This window comes from Molossus molossus, unplaced genomic scaffold, assembly GCF_014108415.1.
Source record: "Molossus molossus isolate mMolMol1 unplaced genomic scaffold, mMolMol1.p scaffold_m16_p_2, whole genome shotgun sequence".
Classification (NCBI taxonomy): Eukaryota; Metazoa; Chordata; class Mammalia; order Chiroptera; family Molossidae; genus Molossus; species Molossus molossus.
In genome coordinates this window covers 71,097,639-71,117,400 of record NW_023425355.1, presented here as the reverse complement: position 1 = coordinate 71,117,400, position 19,762 = coordinate 71,097,639, and the positions used below count along the sequence as shown (strand labels likewise).

Below are 19,762 nucleotides of genomic sequence, written 5' to 3'. Positions count from 1 at the left end.
TTGATGTATTGCTGGATTTGAATTGCTAGTATTTTGTTCAGGATTTTGGCATCTATGTTCATCAGGGATACTGGCTTGTAGTTTTCTTTCCTTGTCGTGTCTTTTTCTGGTTTTGAAATTAGAATTATGCTGGCCTCATGTAACGAATTTGGAAGTCTTCCTTCTTCTTGAATTTTTTGAAATAGTTTTGAGGAGAATGGGTATGTTCTTCTTTGAATGTTCGGTAAAATTCCCCCGTGAAGCCATCCAGGCCTGGACATTTGTTTGCTGGGAGAGTTTTGATTACATTTTCAATTTCTTTTGTTGTTATTGGTCTGTTCAAGTTTTCTATCTCTTCTCAGTCCAGTTTTGGGAGATTATGTGTTTCTAGAAATCTGTCCACTTCGCTTAGATTGTCAAATTTGTTGCTGTATAATTGTTTATAATATTTGTTAACGATCCTTTGTACTTCTGTGGTGTCAGTCATTATTTCTCCTCTTTCGTCTCTGATTTTGTGTATTTGGGTTCTCTCTCTTTGTTTCTTGGTGAGTCTAGCTAAGGTTCCATCAATCTTGTGTATCTTTTTGAAAAACCAGCTTTTTGTTTTCATTGATCCTTTGAATTGTTTTTTGGTCTCCATGTCATTTATTTCTGCTCTGATCTTTACTATTTCCTTCCTTCTGCTTCCTCTGGGGTTTTCTTTTTGTTGGCTTTCTAGTTCTTTAAATTGTGAGGTTAGATAGTCTATTAGAAAATTTTCTTCCTTCTCGAGGTAGGCCTGTAGTGGTTTGAACTTCCCTCTCAGAACTGCTTTCACTGAATCCCATAGACTTTGTGTTGTTGTGTGTTAATTTTCATTGGTTTCCAGGAAGTTTTTAATTTCTATCTTGATCTCCTCTGTAACCCATTCATTGTTCAATAACATGCTATTTAGCCTCCATGTTTTAAAATGTCTATATGAAAGACCTATAGCCAACATCATACTCAATGGGCAAAAATTAAAAGCATTTCCCTTAAGAACAGGAACAAGACAGGGATGACAATTTTTGCAAATTTTATTTAACATAGTACTGGAAGCCTTAGCCACAGCAATCGGACAGGAAAAATAAATAAAAGGGATCCAAATGGGAAAAAAAGAAGTGAAACTGTCATTATTCACAGATGACATGATACCATACATAGAAAACCCCAAAGACTCCAACAAAAATTTACTAGACTTAACAAATGAATTTAGCAAAGTAGCAAGATACAAAATTAACGTCAACAAATCGATGGCATTCTTATACACCAATAATGAACTCACACAAAGAGAAACTAAAAAATAATCCCATTTACCATCGCAGCAAAAAAATGAAGATACCTAGGAATAAATTTAACCAAAGAAATAAAGGTCCTATTTGCAGAAAACTACAGGTCATTGAGAAAAGAAATAGAGGAAGATATTAATAAGTGGAAGCACATACATTGTTCATAAATTGGAAGAATTAACATCATTAAAATGTCCATACTACCCAAAACAATCTATAGATTCAATGCAATCCCCATCAAAATACCAACAAAATGTTTCACAGAACTAGAAAAAATACTTCAAAAGTTCATATGGACCCAAAAAGACCTCGAATAGCCACAGCAATCGTGAAAAAGAAGAACAAAATAGGGGGGATCACATTACCAGATTTCAGGTTATACTACAAAGCCACTGTAATCAAAACAGCCTGCTACTGGCACAAGAACAGGCATAAAGACCAGTAGAACAGAACAGAGAACCCAGTAATGGACCCAAGGCAATATGCTCAATTAATATTTGACAAAGGTGGCAAGAGCATACAGTGGAGTAAAGACAGCCTCTTTAATAAATGATGTTGAGAAAATTGGACAGCTACATGCAAAAACATGAAACTAGACCATCAACTTACACCATACACAAGAATAAACTCAAAACAGATAAAAGACTTAAATGTGACTCATGAATCCATAAAAATCCAAGAAGAAAATGTAGGCAACAAAATTTCAGACATCATACGCAGCAGAATTTTCACGGATACATCATCTAAGGCAACGAAAACAAAGGAGAAAATGAACACATGGGACTACATCAAACTCAAAAGCTTCTGCACAGCAAAAGATACAATCATCAAAACGGAAAGGCTACCCACTGTATGGGAGAGCATAATTGCCAATGATATATCAGATAAGGGGTTAATTTCCAATATATAAAGAGTGCTCATACAACTCAACAAAAGGAAGACAAAGAACCCAATTAAAAAATGTGCAGAGGAACTAAATAGACACCTCTCCAAACAGGACATACAATTGGCTAAGAGACATGTGAAGAAATGCTGAACATCACTAATCATCAGAGAGATGCAAATTAAAATAACAATGAGGTATCACCTCACACCTGTCAGAATGGCCGCCATCAACAAATCATCAAACAACAAGTGTTGGCGAGGGTGTGGAGAAAAGGGGACTCTAGTACACTGCTGGTGGGAATGCAGACTGGTGCAGCCACGATAGAAAACAATATGGTGTTACCTCAAAAATTTAAAAATTGAACTTCCATTTGACCCAGTGATCCCACTTTTAGGACTATACCCTAAGAAGCCTGAAACACCAATCAGAAAGAATATATGTACCACCATGTTCGTAGCAGCACTATTTGCAATAGCTAAGATCTGGAAACAGCACAAATGCCCATCAGTAGACGAATGAATAAATAAGCTGTGGTACATATAAACAATGGAGTACTATGCAGCTGTAAGAAAGAACGAACTCTTATCCTTTGAGATGACATGGGAGGACCTGGAAAGTATTAACCTAAGCGAAATAAGCCAAACAGAGAAAGACAAGTATCATATGATCTCACTTACTTGTAGAATATTATGAACATAACAGTCTGAGGAATGGGGTAGTCCCAGAGATGTGGAAGTGGGGTACAGACTGACAATCCCCTGAAGAAGAGGTGGTGGGGGAGAGATAAACCACAGAACTTTTATGCATGTATGCATGAGCAATGGACATGGACAACAAAGGTGGGGACAGGGTGGGGAGGGAGGGGGGAATCTGTGGGGGGAAAAAGGAGAAACATCTGTAATAAAAATTAATTAATTTAAAAAATAAGTGAGAAAATAAAAAAATAAATTAAGTAAATTTTACTAAAAAATAGAATCCTACAATATATGACCCTTTGTCTGACTTCTTTCCCTTAGCATAATTTTTCAACGTTTATCCATGTAGCATAAATCAGAACTTCATATTCCATTATAGAAATATACCTCAACTGCAAATTAAACTTCTAGAACTTTCTTTAACTTCAAGATGCACAGTATACCCCCGTTAGTTACATTTTACTTTCCTATCGCATTTCACTCTTACCAGCCAGCCATTCTTTTAATATATGTGAGTGGAATACTATGCTATGTATGCCCTAGCGTTCAGAGATGAAAATAAGGTCTCTCCATCAAGTAGCTCTCAGTCCAGTTAGCAAAAACAGACTGAATAAATAATTATAATACTTACAATATTTATAAATAATTATAATATATATAAATAATAATTACACACACACACACACACACACACGTGTTATAAAAACTGAAAAGAGGTACCTAACCAAGCTGAAGGGGTAGGACATCATTAGGGAAGTCTTTCCAGAGGTGTCAGCTAAACAGGTAACCAAGTAAGAGAAAGGTTTTCCAAGTAGGTGGAAGAGTAGTATATATCTAGTAAAGGAACATATACCATTTTGGGAATCACATGCAGTTCACTATGGCTGGGATATAAAGTGACAAGAATTGAGATGCTAAAAATCAGCAGGAGGTGAATGATAGAAGACATTGCATATGGAAGAAGGAAGTTTAGACTTTACCCTGAAAGCAAAAGGAAGTAATAAAAGGGTTAAAGGGTTATAAGAAAAGGCCTGGCATCAGATTTCTATTTTAGAAAGACTAGTCTAGACTACAGAGGGTCAAAAAGGTCAGATAGAAGGCCACTGCAATCATTTGGGCACTAAGAGTTTAGGGCCTAATTTAAGAGAGAAGAGATAGGGAGATTTTTAGAAGGTATTATCTTTCAGAAGAACTTGGTAACCAAGTAGACTGGGAGGAAGAGAGATGAAAAACTAAGAGCAGCCTAAAATGACCTGGCAACTAACTAGGTGGGTAAGCTGGCCTGAGCAACCACGTAGATAGCAGGAAGGCAGGTAACAGATTTATAGGGGAAAACGTGCAGTTCAGTTTTGGACATGTTGAATTTTATGTACCTGTGACACATGCACAGTTGAGTATGTGGGATCTAGAGCGCCAGGAAGGAGGAGGAGTATCCAAACTGGAGATGCACACTTGGCAGTCATAAGATGATTAAGTCAGATGCAGATAAAAATACCTGGGGAGCCAATAAAATGGGAAAAGGACTATGGTTTTAGGCCTGGGGTTTTATTCCAAGATTTAACAGCCAACAGTAAAGGGCTAATAGGAGCTGATGAAAGAATCTAAGATGAAAAGGCTACAGGAGTAGGAAGAAAAGACAAAGAGGTGAGAAAATTGAAAATGCTGCAGTGAAGTCAAGAAAGACAGGCATTAGAGAGTCCACTGGGGTTGGCAACAAGGAGGTCATAGGTGACGCTGGTAAGAGCATTTTCAGTGGAATAGTCTGGAAAGAAGCCAGACCAGTCTGATAAGTGATGAAGCAGAAATGGGAGGTATAAGAGCAGTAGTTGATCAGGAAGGGAAGAGGAGTGGGAATGAAGGATCCTTCTAGTCAACTTATAGTCACACATGATTTTTTAAAGTGAAAAGCAATAATTAAATAGTTAACAGTACAATGCCATCAACTTTCTTTTAAATTTTTTATTTATTAATTTGTTTTTGTTACAGATGTTTCTCATTTTTCCCCCATTGACACCCTTCTCCCCTTCCCCCACCCCCACCCCATCCCCAGCGTTGTTGTCTATGTGCATTGGTCATGAATACATGCATGTAACTTCTGTGGTTGATCTCTTCCCCCACAAACCCCCTTCCTCTGAGACTTGTCAGTCTGTATCCCACCTCTATGTCTCTGGGTTAATTTTGTTCAGCAGTTTGTTTAGTTCATCATATTCCACAAATAAGTGAGATTATCTGATACTTGTCTTTCTCTGCTTGGCTTGTTTCGCTTAGCATAATACTCTCCAGGTCCTTCCCTGCCATCTCAAAGGATAAGAGATCTTTCTTTCTTGCAGCTGTATAGTATTCCATTGTGTACATGTACCACAGCTTTTTAATCTACTCATGTACTCATGAACAATTGGGTTGTTTCTAGATCTTAGCTATTGTAAATAGTGCTGCTACGACTTACATCATACACGAGAATAAACTCAAAATGGATAAAAGACTTAAATGTAATTCGTGAATCCATAAAAATTCTAGAAGAAAATGTAGGTAACAAAATATCAGACATCATAAGCAGCAGAATTTTCACTGATACAACACCTGAGGCAACAGAAACAAAGGAAAAAATGAACACATGGGACTAAAAACTAAACTAAAAAGCTTCTGCACAGCAAAAGAAACAAACATCAAAACAGAAAGGGATCCCAATATACGGGAGACCAAAATCACCAATGATGCATCAGAAAAGGGGTTAATTTCCAAAATATATAGAGTGCTCATACAACTCAACAAAAGGAAGACAAAGAACCCAATTTAAAAATGGGCAGAGGAACTAAATAGACACCGCTCCATACAAATGGCCAAAGACATATGAAGAAATGCTCAACAAAACTAATCACCAGAGAGATGCAAATTAAAACAACGATGAGGTATCACCTCACACCTGTCAGAATGGCCACCATCAACAAATCATCAAACAACAAGTGTTGGCGAGGGTGTGGAGAAAAGGGGACTCTAGTACACTGCTGGTGGGAATGCAGACTGGTGCAGCCACTATAGAAAATAATATGGTGTTTCCTCAAAAATTTAAGAATTGAACTTCTGTTTGACCCAGTGATCCTACTTTTAGGAATACATCCTAAGAATCCTGAAACACCAACCAGAAAGAATATATGTACCCCTATGTTCAACTTTTTTTGAATCCTCGCCGAAGGACATACTCAGAGAGAGGAAAAGGGAGAGAGGGATACATCGATCTGCTGCCTTCCATAGGCACCACAACTGGCAACCTTTTGGAGCACAGGACAACCAATTGAGCCACTGCAGCCAGGCTTTAAAAGAGTTTTAACAAAGGCTCAGATTAAAATAAATGAACAATACACCTTAAAATTATCTCACCTACAAAAAACAAAATTAAAAAGTGACAGCTGAGTATCACCTGTGTTTGATAAATATAACTTGGGAGAGAAAAGGCTATAGATCCACAGTCTATGCTGTCTATATGATGTAGTAGTAATAGCTCTTTTCTCTACTATCTCGCAAGAGCTCTTAAAGAGGCTGAGTGAAAGTTGTCCCTTAAAATTTTGCAGAAACCACAATTATGCTACTACAAACGCTAATAACAGCAGCATAAATTCTTTCCATGTTCTCAAGCCTGACTCTGTAAGAAAAAGTACTCAATGCTGAAATGTCCCTGGGTGCCCTGAGGAAAGCTCAGCACTCGGACATATTTGAGACATACAACTTGGCAGTTAAAACATCAGCAAGGAGACTAGCCTGTGTGGCTCAGTGGATTGGGCTTTGTCCCACGGGCTGAGAGGTCCCAGTTCAATTCCAGATCAGGACACGTGCCTGGGTTGTGGGCTTAATCCCCAGTGTGGAGTGTGTAGGAGACAGCTGACCAACGTTTCTCTCTCACATCGATGTTTCTAACTCTCTCTCCCTACCTCTCTCTCTAAAACATCAATAAGAACATATAAAATACATATTAAAAAAAAAAAATCAGCAAGGAGACTAATTAGCTAGGTTGAAAAAAATCAAGATCATTTTCTAACAGCATCAGACATCTGAAAAACTGGAATTTCTTTGAATAAAGTTGACAGATCAAGTTAATTTGGGTTCTGTGAAAAGTCAAATCCTAATCATGGAGTTAAAGCAATTCTCGGTAAAGAGAACCAACACAAAAACAGTGCTTTGTTTAGGGGACAAGGCAGAAAATTCTAGCCTCCTACATAGGCAGAGGCACAAAAATTATTGATATCATGAAATTTAAAACGAGCACTAACAAGCAACAAAGACTACAACCCCAAACAGATATATTTCACAAAACAGAGAAGTACCACCCTTTTTACACATTCCTGACCCTCTTATGCTAGAAACCCTCCTAGGGATAAAGAACCCATTATCACAAAAAAGCCCCACCCTTGGTTTTCTGATAGATTTCAGCCCATTCTTCTAGCTCATCACACTACAAGCCTCTGACAGTCAAAAATATGCAAGGAACATAACTGTGGCCAAAACTGATAAAATTTCCACATATTAAAAAGTATATGTGTGTATGTATATATTTATATGTGTGTGTATATATGTGTGTGTGTATAATATTTACCTATTTCTTTCTTTTTTTTTTATCAGCAAAGCCCACATCCCTCTATAGTGGTTGGTTTGGGATGAACACATGAACTCATTAAGTCCAAAGAGATGTGAGGAACTCTTTGTAAAGTTCTTTTTTTATTAATTAATTTATTTTTGTTACAGATGTTTCTTATGCTAAGCGAAATAAGCCAATCAGAGAAAGACAAATACCGCATGATCTCACTTATTTTTGGAATATAATGAACAAAAAAAAGCTGATGACCAAGATAGACTCAGAGACATAGAAAGGAGTATGGTTCAGACTGACAAACTTCAGGGGTGGGGGGCAGGGCGAAGGATGAGATAAACCAAATAACTTATTTATCTATTTCTTGAAGAGTGCTTAGATTCTATCTTAATAGCTCACTAAACTTCAAAATAAGCAAAAAAGTCAAGGCTTTTGCTCACTTCTGGTTAGTTTTACATGTGTTTATTCATCTGTTCCACAAATCGTCCAACCTTTATCCTCCTTCTCAAGTCCTCAATCTCACTGCCTATGTTTCTGAGAAGCTTGAGGTCATTTGATATAAACTATCTCAATCCCAAGCCTCTTCATCTCAATGAGCTCATTTCTCTTGAGCTCCCCTCTCAGGAAATATCAGCCTCTTTTCCAAGAGAATCCTTTTCACCTAGGACCTTGAGCCAATCCCATCTGAATTGTCACTGCATATATCTTTTGATCCTCATAATTTTATGAAATAGACACAATTATAAATCTCTCAGTCATTATTTCCTCATCCATAAAATGGGGATAAATGACTTGCCCAAAATTATTTGGTATTAAATGACAAAGACAGAATTGAAATCTGGGTTTTCCCTTTCCAAAAATGCTAGCACTAACTTTTCCAGTGGCTTAGATCTCTATTCTCTCAAAGCCCTCCCTCACAATCCACCTCCAAAACCCCTACAAATTTCAGTACTATCTCCCTATATATTTTATCTCATGAAATTTAGTAAAGTATGGTGTAGAAGTAAAAGCACAAGTCTGGAATTAGATAGATACATGAATTCTGGCTCCATCAGGTTCTAATTTGTGATCTTAGGGTAAATAACCTCTCAGTGAAGAACTTCAGTTTCATCAAATGTAGTTGATCATAATACTAACCTGTTTTGTCTTCACAGTTAAGTTTTATTGTTTTAAAATGAGGCAATGTGGCTAAGAGAATGAGGTTTTTGAGCCAGATTGACGGGGTCTCAATCCAAATTATTTGACTTCAGGCAGGTCATATATCCTTTCTGTGCCCCAATTTCCTCATCTGTAAAATGGAGAAAATAATAGTACCTACCTCACAGGACTGTTATAAGGCTTAAATGAAGTGATACTTATAGAGCACTTACATTGTACTGCTCAATAAACATTACCTATTAAGTCACTTGATTATAAATAAGTGCTTCGTGGACAGGAATGATGACTCACATTTGTATTTCCCATAGCTCATACATCAAAGGCACTTAATATTTATTAATAAATCACATGAATTGAGCATAGGACTCTGGATGTTGTAAGTTTAAAGCAAAACAAATATTTTGTCCTTGTCTTGCTTTTTACACCATTGGTAAGCACAATGCAGTGAGTGATCACTTTTCAGACTTAATTAACTATTACCCTGACAATTTTTACTACTGGTGACTTGCTTTTAAGCTTCTTAAGCAAACCAGCCCAATGAACAAAACACTTGGGTGCTTTGACACTGTAGAAACTGACCACATTAACAATTTAATAATTTTTTTTAATCTTGCTTCTCAAAAAGGTAAAAGAGAGGCTTATTTTAAAAAGCATTTCATCAAAAATATAGCAGCGGGCAGGACAAGAGTGAAGGTGAGTGTGTGGAGAATGTGAGCGAGTGTGAGAGAGAGTGTGAGTGGACATGAGTGTGGATGAGCAACCTCGAGCAGTATGGAAACATGGGGCAGAGGGTTCCTATGCTGCGGACAAGGAGCAGCCGGTTACTGTGTTAAGCAGTTCCTCAGGATGCTTCTCCCTGCATGGCCAGAAGGCCCCACCATTTTGGAAGATCCCTGGTCTTTTCTGGGAGGAGGCAGCAGAAAGGACTAGGGCCTAGTGACCTGAGAACACCAGTGCACCTTGCACCATCAGACCAGTGGACCCTGCTGTGTCAACACAGACCTGTGCACAGTAGTGGTGCTGTCAAGGTGCCTGCAGCGGAAGCCATAAGCAGCTGGGAGCCAAGCAACATTCCCCACAGCAGCAGCCTAATCAGAGTCAAGACACACCCCCAGCAACAGAGGCTCCAGAGCAGACATTCATCCCCATACAGCAGCAGCACAGATCGACAGCTGAGACCCATCCCCAAAACCATCAGCAGAGGCAGATCAGGAGCTGAGCTGCATCAGGCAGCAGCACACCAGCCAACACCAGTGGGACCCGCACGATGCAGCTACCCATGGCAACAGTGGGCCTGCAAGATCCAGCTGCCCACTGCACCAGTGGGACTTGCAGCTCCAGTGGGACCCATGTGATACAGCAGCCCATAGCACCAGCGAGGCTATGGCTCTGGGGCCCAAGGCCCCAGCAGCAGCACCTACCACAACAGACACCAGAAGTCAACCCTCCAGGACCCACAACAGGCAAGAGGCACCACCCACCAGAATAGTGGTAGGCACAGCAGCCTTATTTAATACACACTGACCTGCCTACACATCCCAATGTCCCCCACTGGATCTTTCTAAAATGGTGAGACAAATAAACAACACCCAAAGGAAAGAAAAGAAAGAATCTCCAGAAAAATAGCTATATGAAATGGAATAAAGCAATGTGTCAAATAAAGAATTCAAAGCAATGAATTTAAGGGTGCTCAAACAATTCAGTGAGAACTACAAGCAACTTTAATGCATAAAAATCAAGAGGAAATAAAGAACAACATAGCTGATATGAAAAATACCTTAGAAGGAATCAATAGCAGATTAGAAGAAGCTGAAGACTGAATCAGTGTGTTAGAAGACAAGGAAGAAGGAAAAAAACACACCCAAATAAAGCAGGAAATGGGGGAAAAGGTTAAAAAACAGGAGGAGAGTTTAAGGGAGCTTTGGGACAATACAAAACGTATCAATATTCACATCATAGAGGTACCAGAAGGAGAAAAATCAGAGAACGAATAGGGACCCTGTCTCAAGAAATAATGACAGAAAACTTCCCTAATTTAGCAAAGGAAAAAAGTCACACAAGTCCAGGAAACAAAGAGTCCCAACAAAGATGAACCCAAAAAGACCCACAGCTAGCCATAATTAAAATGGCAAACATTAAAGACAAAGAAAGAATATTAAAGGAAGGAAGAAAGCGACAGAAAGTTACCTACAAGGGAGCTCCCATTAGACTGTCAGCTGATTTCTCAATAAAAACAGTGCAGGCCAGAAGGGAGTGGCATGAAGTGCAAAAAGTAATGAAAGGCAAGGGTCTGAATCCAAGACTATTCTATCCAGCAAGGCTATCATTCAGAATTGAAGGTGAAATAAAGAGCTTCACAGACAAAAAAAAAAAAAAAAACTAAAGGAATTTACAACCATTAAACCAGCACAGCAAATGATAAAGGGACTGCTGGAAGAAGAAGAAGAAGGAGAGAGAGAGAGAGAGAGAGAGAGAGAGAGAGAGAGAGAGGAACACAAGCATAACATAAAACGGCAAATAACAACTATCTATCAATAATAACCTTAAACGTAAATGGCTTAAATGCCCCAATGAAAAGACATAGGGTAGCTGATTGGATAAGAAAATATGACCCACATATATGCTGCCTACAAGAGACCCACCTCATAACAAAAGACTCACACAAGATGAAAGTGAAGGGATAGAAAAAAATTTTCCAGGCAAATGGAAATGCAAAAAGAGCTGGTGTAGTAATATTCATATCTGATAAGATAGACTTCAAAACGAAGGCCATAACAAGAGAGAAAGACAGTCACTGCATAATATTAAAGGTAACAATCCAACAAGAAGATATAACCCTGGTAAACATATATGCACCAAATACAGGAGCACCAAAATATATTTACAAACTTCTGGAGGACTTCAAGGGAGAGATCAACAGCAATACAATCATAGTGGGTGACTTGAACACCCCACTGACACCACTGGATAGATCTTCTACACAAAAAATTAACAAGGACACAGAGTTCTTAAATGATAAACTCTATCAGCCGGACTTAATTGATATTTATAGAACATTTCACCCCACAGCTGCAGAATATACATTCTTCTCAAGTGCACACGGGACATTCTCGAAGAAAGACCACATGTTAGGACACAAAGTAAGTCTCTACAAATTCAAGAAGACTGAAATCATATTAAGTATCTTCTCAGATCACAATGCCATGAAACTGGAAATCAATTACAGCAAAAATATTCAAATACATGGAGGCTAAATACCATGTTATTAAACAAGAAATGGGTTACCAAGGAGAAGGAAGAAATTAAAAACTTCCCAGAAACCAATGAAAATGAACACACAACAACACAAAATCTATGGGATGCAGTGAAAGCAGTCCTGAGAGGGAAGTTCATAGCATTACAGGCCTATGTCAAGAAACAAGAAATATTCCTAATTGACTTTCTAACCCTACAACTTAAAGACTAGAAAGTAAACAAAAGGAAAAACCCAGAGCAAGTAGAAGGAAAGAAATAGTGAACTTCAAAGCAGAAATAAACAACATAAAAACTAAAAACTAAAAAAACTGAAAAGATCATTGAAACAAAGAGCTAGTTCTTTGAAAAGATAAACCAGATTGATAGACCCTTAGCCAGACTCACCAAGAAACAAACAGCGAAGACCCAAATAAACAAAATATGAAATAAAAGAGAAGTAACAACTGACACCACAGAAATTAAAACATACCACGAACAATTATACACCAACAAACTGGACAATGTAGGCAAAATGGACAAATTTCTGGAAACACAGTCTCCCAAAACTGAACTGGGAAGAAATAGAAAACTTGAATAGTCCAGTAACAACTAAGGAAACTGAAGATGTAATCAAGACTCTCCAGGCAAACAAAAGCCCAAGCGCAGACAGCTTCACGGAGGAGTTTTACCAAGCATTCAAAGAAGACCTAACACCCACTCTTCTCAAACTATTCCAAAAAATCCAAGAAGACCAAAGACTTCCAAACTCACTTTATGAGGCCAACATAATTCTAATTCCAAAACACTACAAAGAAAGTAAACTACAGGCCAATATCCCTGATGAACACAGATGCCAATATCCTTAACAAAATATTAGCAAATCGGATCCAGCAATACATCAAAAAAATTATTCATCATGATCAAATGGGACTCATCCCAGGGATGGCAGGATGGTACAATATGCACAAATCAATAAATATGATACACCACATAAACAAAATAAAAGATAAAAAACATATGATTATATCAATAGATGCTAAAAAAGCATTTGACAAAATCCAGCATCCATTTCTGATAAAAATCCTCGACAATGTGGAAATACAGGGATTATATTTTGACATAATAAAGGCAATACATGAAAAACCTACAGCCAACATCGTACTCAATGGGCAAAAACTACAAGCATTTCCCTTAAGAAAAAGAACCAGATGGAATATCTACTCTCGCCACTCTCATTTAATACAGTACTGGAGGTCTTAGCCACAGCTATTAGACATGAAGAAAACATAAAAAGAATCCAAATTGGAAAGGAGGAAGTGGAACCGTCATTATTTGCAGATGACATGATTCTGTACATAGAAAACCCTAAAGACTGCATCAAAAAACTACCAGATTTAATAAATAAATTTGGTAAAGTAGCAAGATACAAAATTAACATCACAAAATCGATGGTATTCTTGTACACCGACGACGAACTCACTAAAAGAGAAACTAAAAAATCAATCCTATTTACCATTGCGGTGAAAAAATTAAAATACCTAGGAATAAACTTAACTAAAGAAGTAAAGAACCTGTTCACAGAAAACTACGGGTAACTAAAAAAAGAAATAGAGGAGTATATAAAAAAAGTGGCAGTATATAACTTGTTCTTGGATTGGAAGAATTAACATCATTAAAATGTCCATACTACCCAAAGCGATCTACAGATTCAATGCAATCCCCATCAAAATACCAACGACATATTTCACAGAACTGGAACAATACTCCAAAAGTTTATATGGAACCAAAAAAGACCCTGAATAGCTAGAGCAATCTTGGAAAAGAACAAACTAGGAGGGATTGCAATACCGGATATCAGGTTATACTACAAAGTCACAGTAATCAATACAAGCCTGGTACCGGCACAAGAAGAGGCATACAGATCAATGGAACAGAACAAAGAACCAAGAAATTGATCCAACACAATATGCTCAATTAATATTTGACAAAGGTGGAAAGAGCAAACAATGGAGTTAAAACAGTCTCTTCAATAAATGGTGTTGGGAAAATTGGACAGCTACATGCAAAAAAATGAAGCTAGACCACCAACTTCATACACAAGAATAAACTAAAAATGGATAAAATACTTAAATGTGACTAATGAATCCATAAAAATCCTAGAAGAAAATGCAGGCAACAAAATTTCAGACATCACACACAGCAGAATTTTCACTGATACAATGCCTAAGGCAATAGAAACAAAGGGAAAAATGAACACATGGGACTACATCAAACTCAAAAGCTTCTGCACAGCAAACCATCAAAATGGAAAGGGAACCCACTATATGGGAGAGCATAACTGCCAGTGATACATTCGATAAGGGGCTAATTTCCATAATATACAGAGTACTCATACAACTCAACAAAAGGAAGACAGAGAACCCAATTAAAAAATGGGCCCTGGCTGGTTTGGCTCAGTGGTTAGAGCGTCGGCCTGCGGTCCGGAGAGACCCGGGTTCGGTTCCCGCTAAGGGCTCGTGCTTCGGTTGCAGTTTGTCCCCGGCCCTGGTTGGTCGTGCGGGTGGCAGCCACTCGATGTGTCCCTTCACGTCGATGTTTCTCTCTCTCTCTCCCTTCCTCTCTCTCTCCCTCCCACTCTATCTGTACAAAAAAAAAAAAAAAAAAAGGAAAATATCCTCGGGTGAGGATTAAAAAAAAAAAAAATTGGCCAAGGACCGAAATAGACACCTCTCCAAACAGGACATACAAATGGCCAAGAGACAATATGAAAAATGCTCGATGTCACTAATCATCAGAGAGATGCAAATTAAAAGGACTACGAGGTATCACCTCATACCTGCCAGAATGGCTGCCATCAACAAAACATCAAACAAGTGCTGGGGAGGGTGTGAAGAAAAGGGGACTCTAGTACTCTGCTGGTGAAAATGCAGACTGTTGCAGCCACTATGGAAAACAATATGGTGTTTCCTCAAAAAATTAAAAATTGAATTGCCATTTGATCCAGTGATCCCACTTCTAGGAATATACCCTAAGAAGCCTGAAACACCAATCAGAAAGAATATATGTACCCCCATGTTCATAGCAGCAATATTTACATGGTAAGATCTGGAAACAGCCCAAGTGTCCATGAATAGATAGATGAGTGGATAAAAAAGCTGAGGTACTTACATACAATGGAATACTATGCAGCTGTAAGACAGAAAAGTTCTCTTATCCTTTGAGATGGAGGGACCTGGAGAGTATTATGCTAAGCGAAACAAGCCAATCAGAGAAAGACAATTATCACATGAGTTCACTTATTTGCGGACTATAATGAACAAAACAAGCTGAGGAACAAAATAGACCCGGAGACATGGAAGTGGGGAACAGACTGACAAACCTCAGAAGAGGTGAGCATGGGGGGAGAGAAGAGATAAACCACAGAACTTACATTCATGTATGCGTAAATAAGGACACATAGACAATAATGTTGGGGGGTGGGGCTGGGAGGAGGGTGTCAATGGGGGGAAAAAGAGGAAGATCTATAACATAAATAAATAAACATTATAAAAAATAAAATAAATATACGTTATGGGGGGGAGCATTTCCCCAGGATTTAGGTAGCTAAACAGACATCACAGAAATAAAATCATCAGTGGGCTGAATCTTAGAGGTCTGGACATTCCCAGAGTAAGAAGCCCTTTCACCTGAAAGTCAAGTTGAAAATTAAAGGTATTAAAATCATATATTACCATAATAGCCAGAGTGGTATAAGGGTCATAAGAAAATGGCAGACAGTAATTAGGATTAGAAAATGTCAATTTCCATGGCATTGACATTCCATGGTACTTTGTCTCAATCCCATCTAGTCTCAATCTGGACTTGGGAGTTAGTCAGGAGGCTGTTGGTCCACGGCCCCCACAGCCCATACTAAGAAAGAAGGGGCAGGCTAAAGAATGCCAAGTTGTGGCGAATTAACCACTCTTCCACTTTATATTCCACAAGAGCTACTCTTGTTTTTCCTTCATAAAATCCTAACACTAAGGTGCCCCATTGTTTTTATTAACTTAGAAACATCAGGAAATGCAATTAGTAACCCCACTTTTCAACTTCAGTCCAAAAAGTAGATGAGGTTAATGATATCAACTACCAAAGAGCAAATATGCTCAGGGCAATTATAAGTCTCTATTTTATTTCTTTAAAAATACTGTTTGCCTCTTAACTTACAACACTGAGCAATTAAAAGACCTGTTCTGAGTCTAACCTGAGAAAATGCAGTTATAATAGCAATAATAATAGTATCACAGCTATTATTTATTGAGCACTTACCTAGGAGTCAGGTACTAAGCTAAAACCATTTCTTTCTCACAATAATCCTACTATCTTGGTTCCCAATTTATAGATAACAGTGTAAGAGGATAAGGGACTTGCCTAAGATCACACAGTGCTATTGGAACAGTGGGATAGGAACTCAGGTCTGACTCTAAAACAGGGGTTGGCAAATAAGGTGCCAGTCTATTTTAAGAGCTAAGAATGATTTTTACGTTCTTAAAGGTTTGTAAAAAAAAAAAAAAAAGAAGAAGAAGAAAATGCAACAGAGACCTATGTGACCCACAGTGTTGGTAATACTTACTATTTGGCCCTTTACAGAAAAAACAATTGCAGACCTCTGATCTAAAGCTTTGCACCTTTAATCACTATGTAATACTATCTCCCTCTACCAGAAAGAGGTTTCTATGATGAGTTTCTTATTTTAATACCATAATACTCACTTATCTTTTAACCAAATTTAAGATGTGATTATTTTCTTTATATGACTTGTCTAAACAAGAAGGATAAGTTCCTTGGAGTCAGGGATCTTATATTTCTTTGTATTTTCTGTGCATAAAACATAGTAGGCTGATTAGCAAATGTTTGTTGAGGATAGTAAATAAATCACACACTGTTTTTCAGAGTAATTATATAGAGATGCACATAGCTTATCTGGCCAATTTAGCTTAAGGAGTGCTACAAATAAAATGCAAAAAAAATGAAATATGAAAACCATCTGAGATGTCTAAAAATTAAGAATATTAAGAAACAGAGATATTTTGCACATAGACTTATAATTGTATTGCCTTAAAAATGGAAAATAAGCCTGAGTTCACCCATTTTCTTGATGCCCACAACTATCTTTCCTTGTACCCTTGAGATGCACATTCCAGAAGTCTGTATTTACTTGAAAGAGGTGTGTGTGGGTGGGGGTGGGGTGCATGGGGAAATGTCTTTTCGTGCCAAGGCTTCTTCTACCTATCTGTAAGTTTGAGAAACAAAGCTCAACAAGCTCATCAGTTTAAGCCTGTTCCAAATAAAGATAATCTTCACCCATAGACTGCACAGAAAGAACTGTCTTCCAGAATCTCTTCAGCCATATACACCCTCATAGGCATCTTTAGATTAAAACAGTCAGCAATATGCATCTTTTCCTCTCATGAGGCCCCAGCATAGGCCAAAATGGCTCTGAGCCCATGGTTTGATTTGCCCATCTCCTCTCATGACCAAAAAATATAAATAAATAACCTTAAAAAAGAAAGCACAACAAGACAGAAGAACTGAAGCCATTTACTCAATGATCTGTCAATAACCTATGCCACCAGCAATTCATACTGCATATCTATGGTGTTCCTAATTACTGCTTGGTAAACTGTCCTTATTGTCATATAGTACAACAGACTGCTGGAAGATTTTTAACTCTTCCTTGTCCTCTCCTCCGTACGCTTGAATTTAAAGTGTCAACCATACGTATATGCATATCAGATTTTACAAACAGTACAGTGCCTCACAACGTTATTAAAATGCCCAAGCCTTCTTAGGTTTCTTTCGAGTACCGGTTTCTACTTGGCTACAGGGGAGTAAGATCTTCATTCTCCACCACGAAAGGACAAGGCATAGCAAGAACTGGGTGATGGGTAAAGGTGGACTCTGGCACCAAAAGAACGCCAGGTTCTGAACAGTAGAGATACTGCTGCAGTTTCAATGGACCCTAACAAACTGACACCCCAGAGAAAAGGATCGCTAGGCTGTCTTCCCTTCTCCCAGTCACCAGCTCAACTGGAGACACCGCACCCACTCCCTTCCCGTCTTCAGTCCCGGGTCCCAACCTTGGAAGGCAGAGGCAGGGGGGTGCAGAAGAAAAAGGGGGTGGGGTTGGAGGGGAAAAAAGGTGTGGATAGGCAAAGAAAAGGGCGATGAGAGGCAGGCAAAATGGGGTTTAAGGCTAAGAAGGAAATTGGGTGAGGCAGAGAAACAGGGGGCATAGCAGAAAATAGGGGGGCGCGGAAGAGAAACAGCGGTGGGGGAGGGGGAGAGACGAAAAATGGAAGGAATCGGGAGAACTCAACGTAGGCCCAGCAGAGCCAAGAGAGGAGACCAAGCGGCTGGCGGGCGGAGGTCAGGGTACGCCAGGAGCGGAGGCACTTGCCATAAATCATAGCCAGGCCGGTTTCGTGCAGGAAGCGGGCCCGGCGGTGCTTGAAGAGCCAGATCGTGAGAATGGTGAGGGTAAGCAGCAAGATGAAGATAAGCAGATTGGCACTATCCTGCCGGTGGCTCTCCTCAGCTTGCTTCTCAGACACGATCTCCTCGTCCATGGCTCTCGATGCTCCGCCTTCGCCGTCCATAGCTCCGGCCCAGCCAAAGACGCCCAGTGCAAGGAGCAACCAGAGCGGCCGCGTGAGAAGGGCCTGGGGGCCGCTGCCATCAACACCGCGGCGGAGGGTCGAACGCTGCCAGCCGCGCAGAGCCATGATTGCCCCCCGCCCCCCACCCCGCTTCTCACCCGTCGCTGCCCACGGTCCGACCACTCCCCTAGGGCTCACGGGAAGGGGGCGGGGCCCCAAGGAAGCCGGCTGAGCTCGCTCCCTCGCCACCGCCCCAGCCACTCTTAAAGGGGCCACAACACTCACAGGTAACCCTGCTGGGTCCCTTCCCGCTTCTGTTCCTCTCGGCACCAGCTCCTCCCAGCACCTGACGGGAACACAAGGGCGCTGCTAGGGAATGAAAGGCCGTCGGATCTAGCCCACTGCCTTCTGGAAAACAAACCTAGGCTCAGCGTAATCAAGCAGCTGCAGATTGTGCTAGGCCAACTTTGATCCTATTATTAGAGCTCTCTGGGGGAATTTGTCTTTCATAACCCATCTCAGTATTGTCCCCCAGTGTCTCCTAACAGGGTAAGAAGTTGTCCTCTTGGGAGTGGCCTAAATCTCCATCTCTATCATTTAAATTGGATTCTTCTAGTTCTGTTCTCATTGGAAAACAAAAACAACAACAACACTGTACTAGTCCATAAAAGAATGAACTCAAAGGCAAGGATTTTTCGTGTATGTATGTTCGGTTTTCTTTACATGTAAATACCTGACATAATTTATTTCTCACATTGAGAACCTATGCAGAGAAACTCATCAATCACGCAAAGAAGATTCATTCAGTTTTTGCTCAAATTTACCCATGCTCCAAACACTCCCCTTCCTTCCCCAAGAAATTTTTAGTGGTGTGGCCTGGTCTCTCCCTCTCCTCTTGCTGCTTTTTCCTGATGTCTTCTTTCAAATTTTTATTTATTTATTTTTCTATTACAGTATAATTCAATATTATTTTGTATTACTTTCAGGTGTACAGCATAGTGGTTAGACAATCATATAATTTAAAAAGTGTCCCCCCACACACAATATTTCCAGTAGGGCACCATACATTGTTATTAAAATATTATTGACTGTACTTTACATCCCCTTGACTACTTTGTAACAACCAATATGTACTTCTCAATCCTTTCCCCTTTTTCATCCAGTTCCCCAACCCCTACCCCTTCCCTCTGGCAACCATCAGTATGTTCTGTTGAGTCTGTTACTGTTTTGTTGGTTGGTTTATATTGTTCTTTAGATTCCACATATAAATGAAATCATATGGT

At 39.3% G+C, this 19,762-nt stretch overlaps 1 protein-coding gene across 4 annotated transcripts in view; it reads right to left on the bottom strand.

Moving 5' to 3' along the window:
- SLC9A6 (solute carrier family 9 member A6) overlaps window positions 1-18,786 on the bottom strand; it is a 107,419-nt gene extending 88,633 nt beyond the window's left edge. Inside the window, exon 1 of one of the 4 annotated variants that reach the window (XM_036270752.1) lies at window positions 18,765-18,786. Coding sequence is in view for 1 of the 4 variants with exons in the window: in XM_036270750.1 (XP_036126643.1) it covers window positions 18,281-18,605 (325 nt within the window). In the remaining 3 variants the exon portion in view is untranslated. Of the gene's footprint in view, window positions 1-4,240; window positions 4,337-18,280; window positions 18,670-18,764 lie in introns of those variants that run through there. The other 3 variants (XM_036270750.1, XM_036270753.1, XM_036270751.1) reach the window with 3 other exon arrangements.
- Window positions 18,787-19,762: the final 976 nt, after the last annotated feature.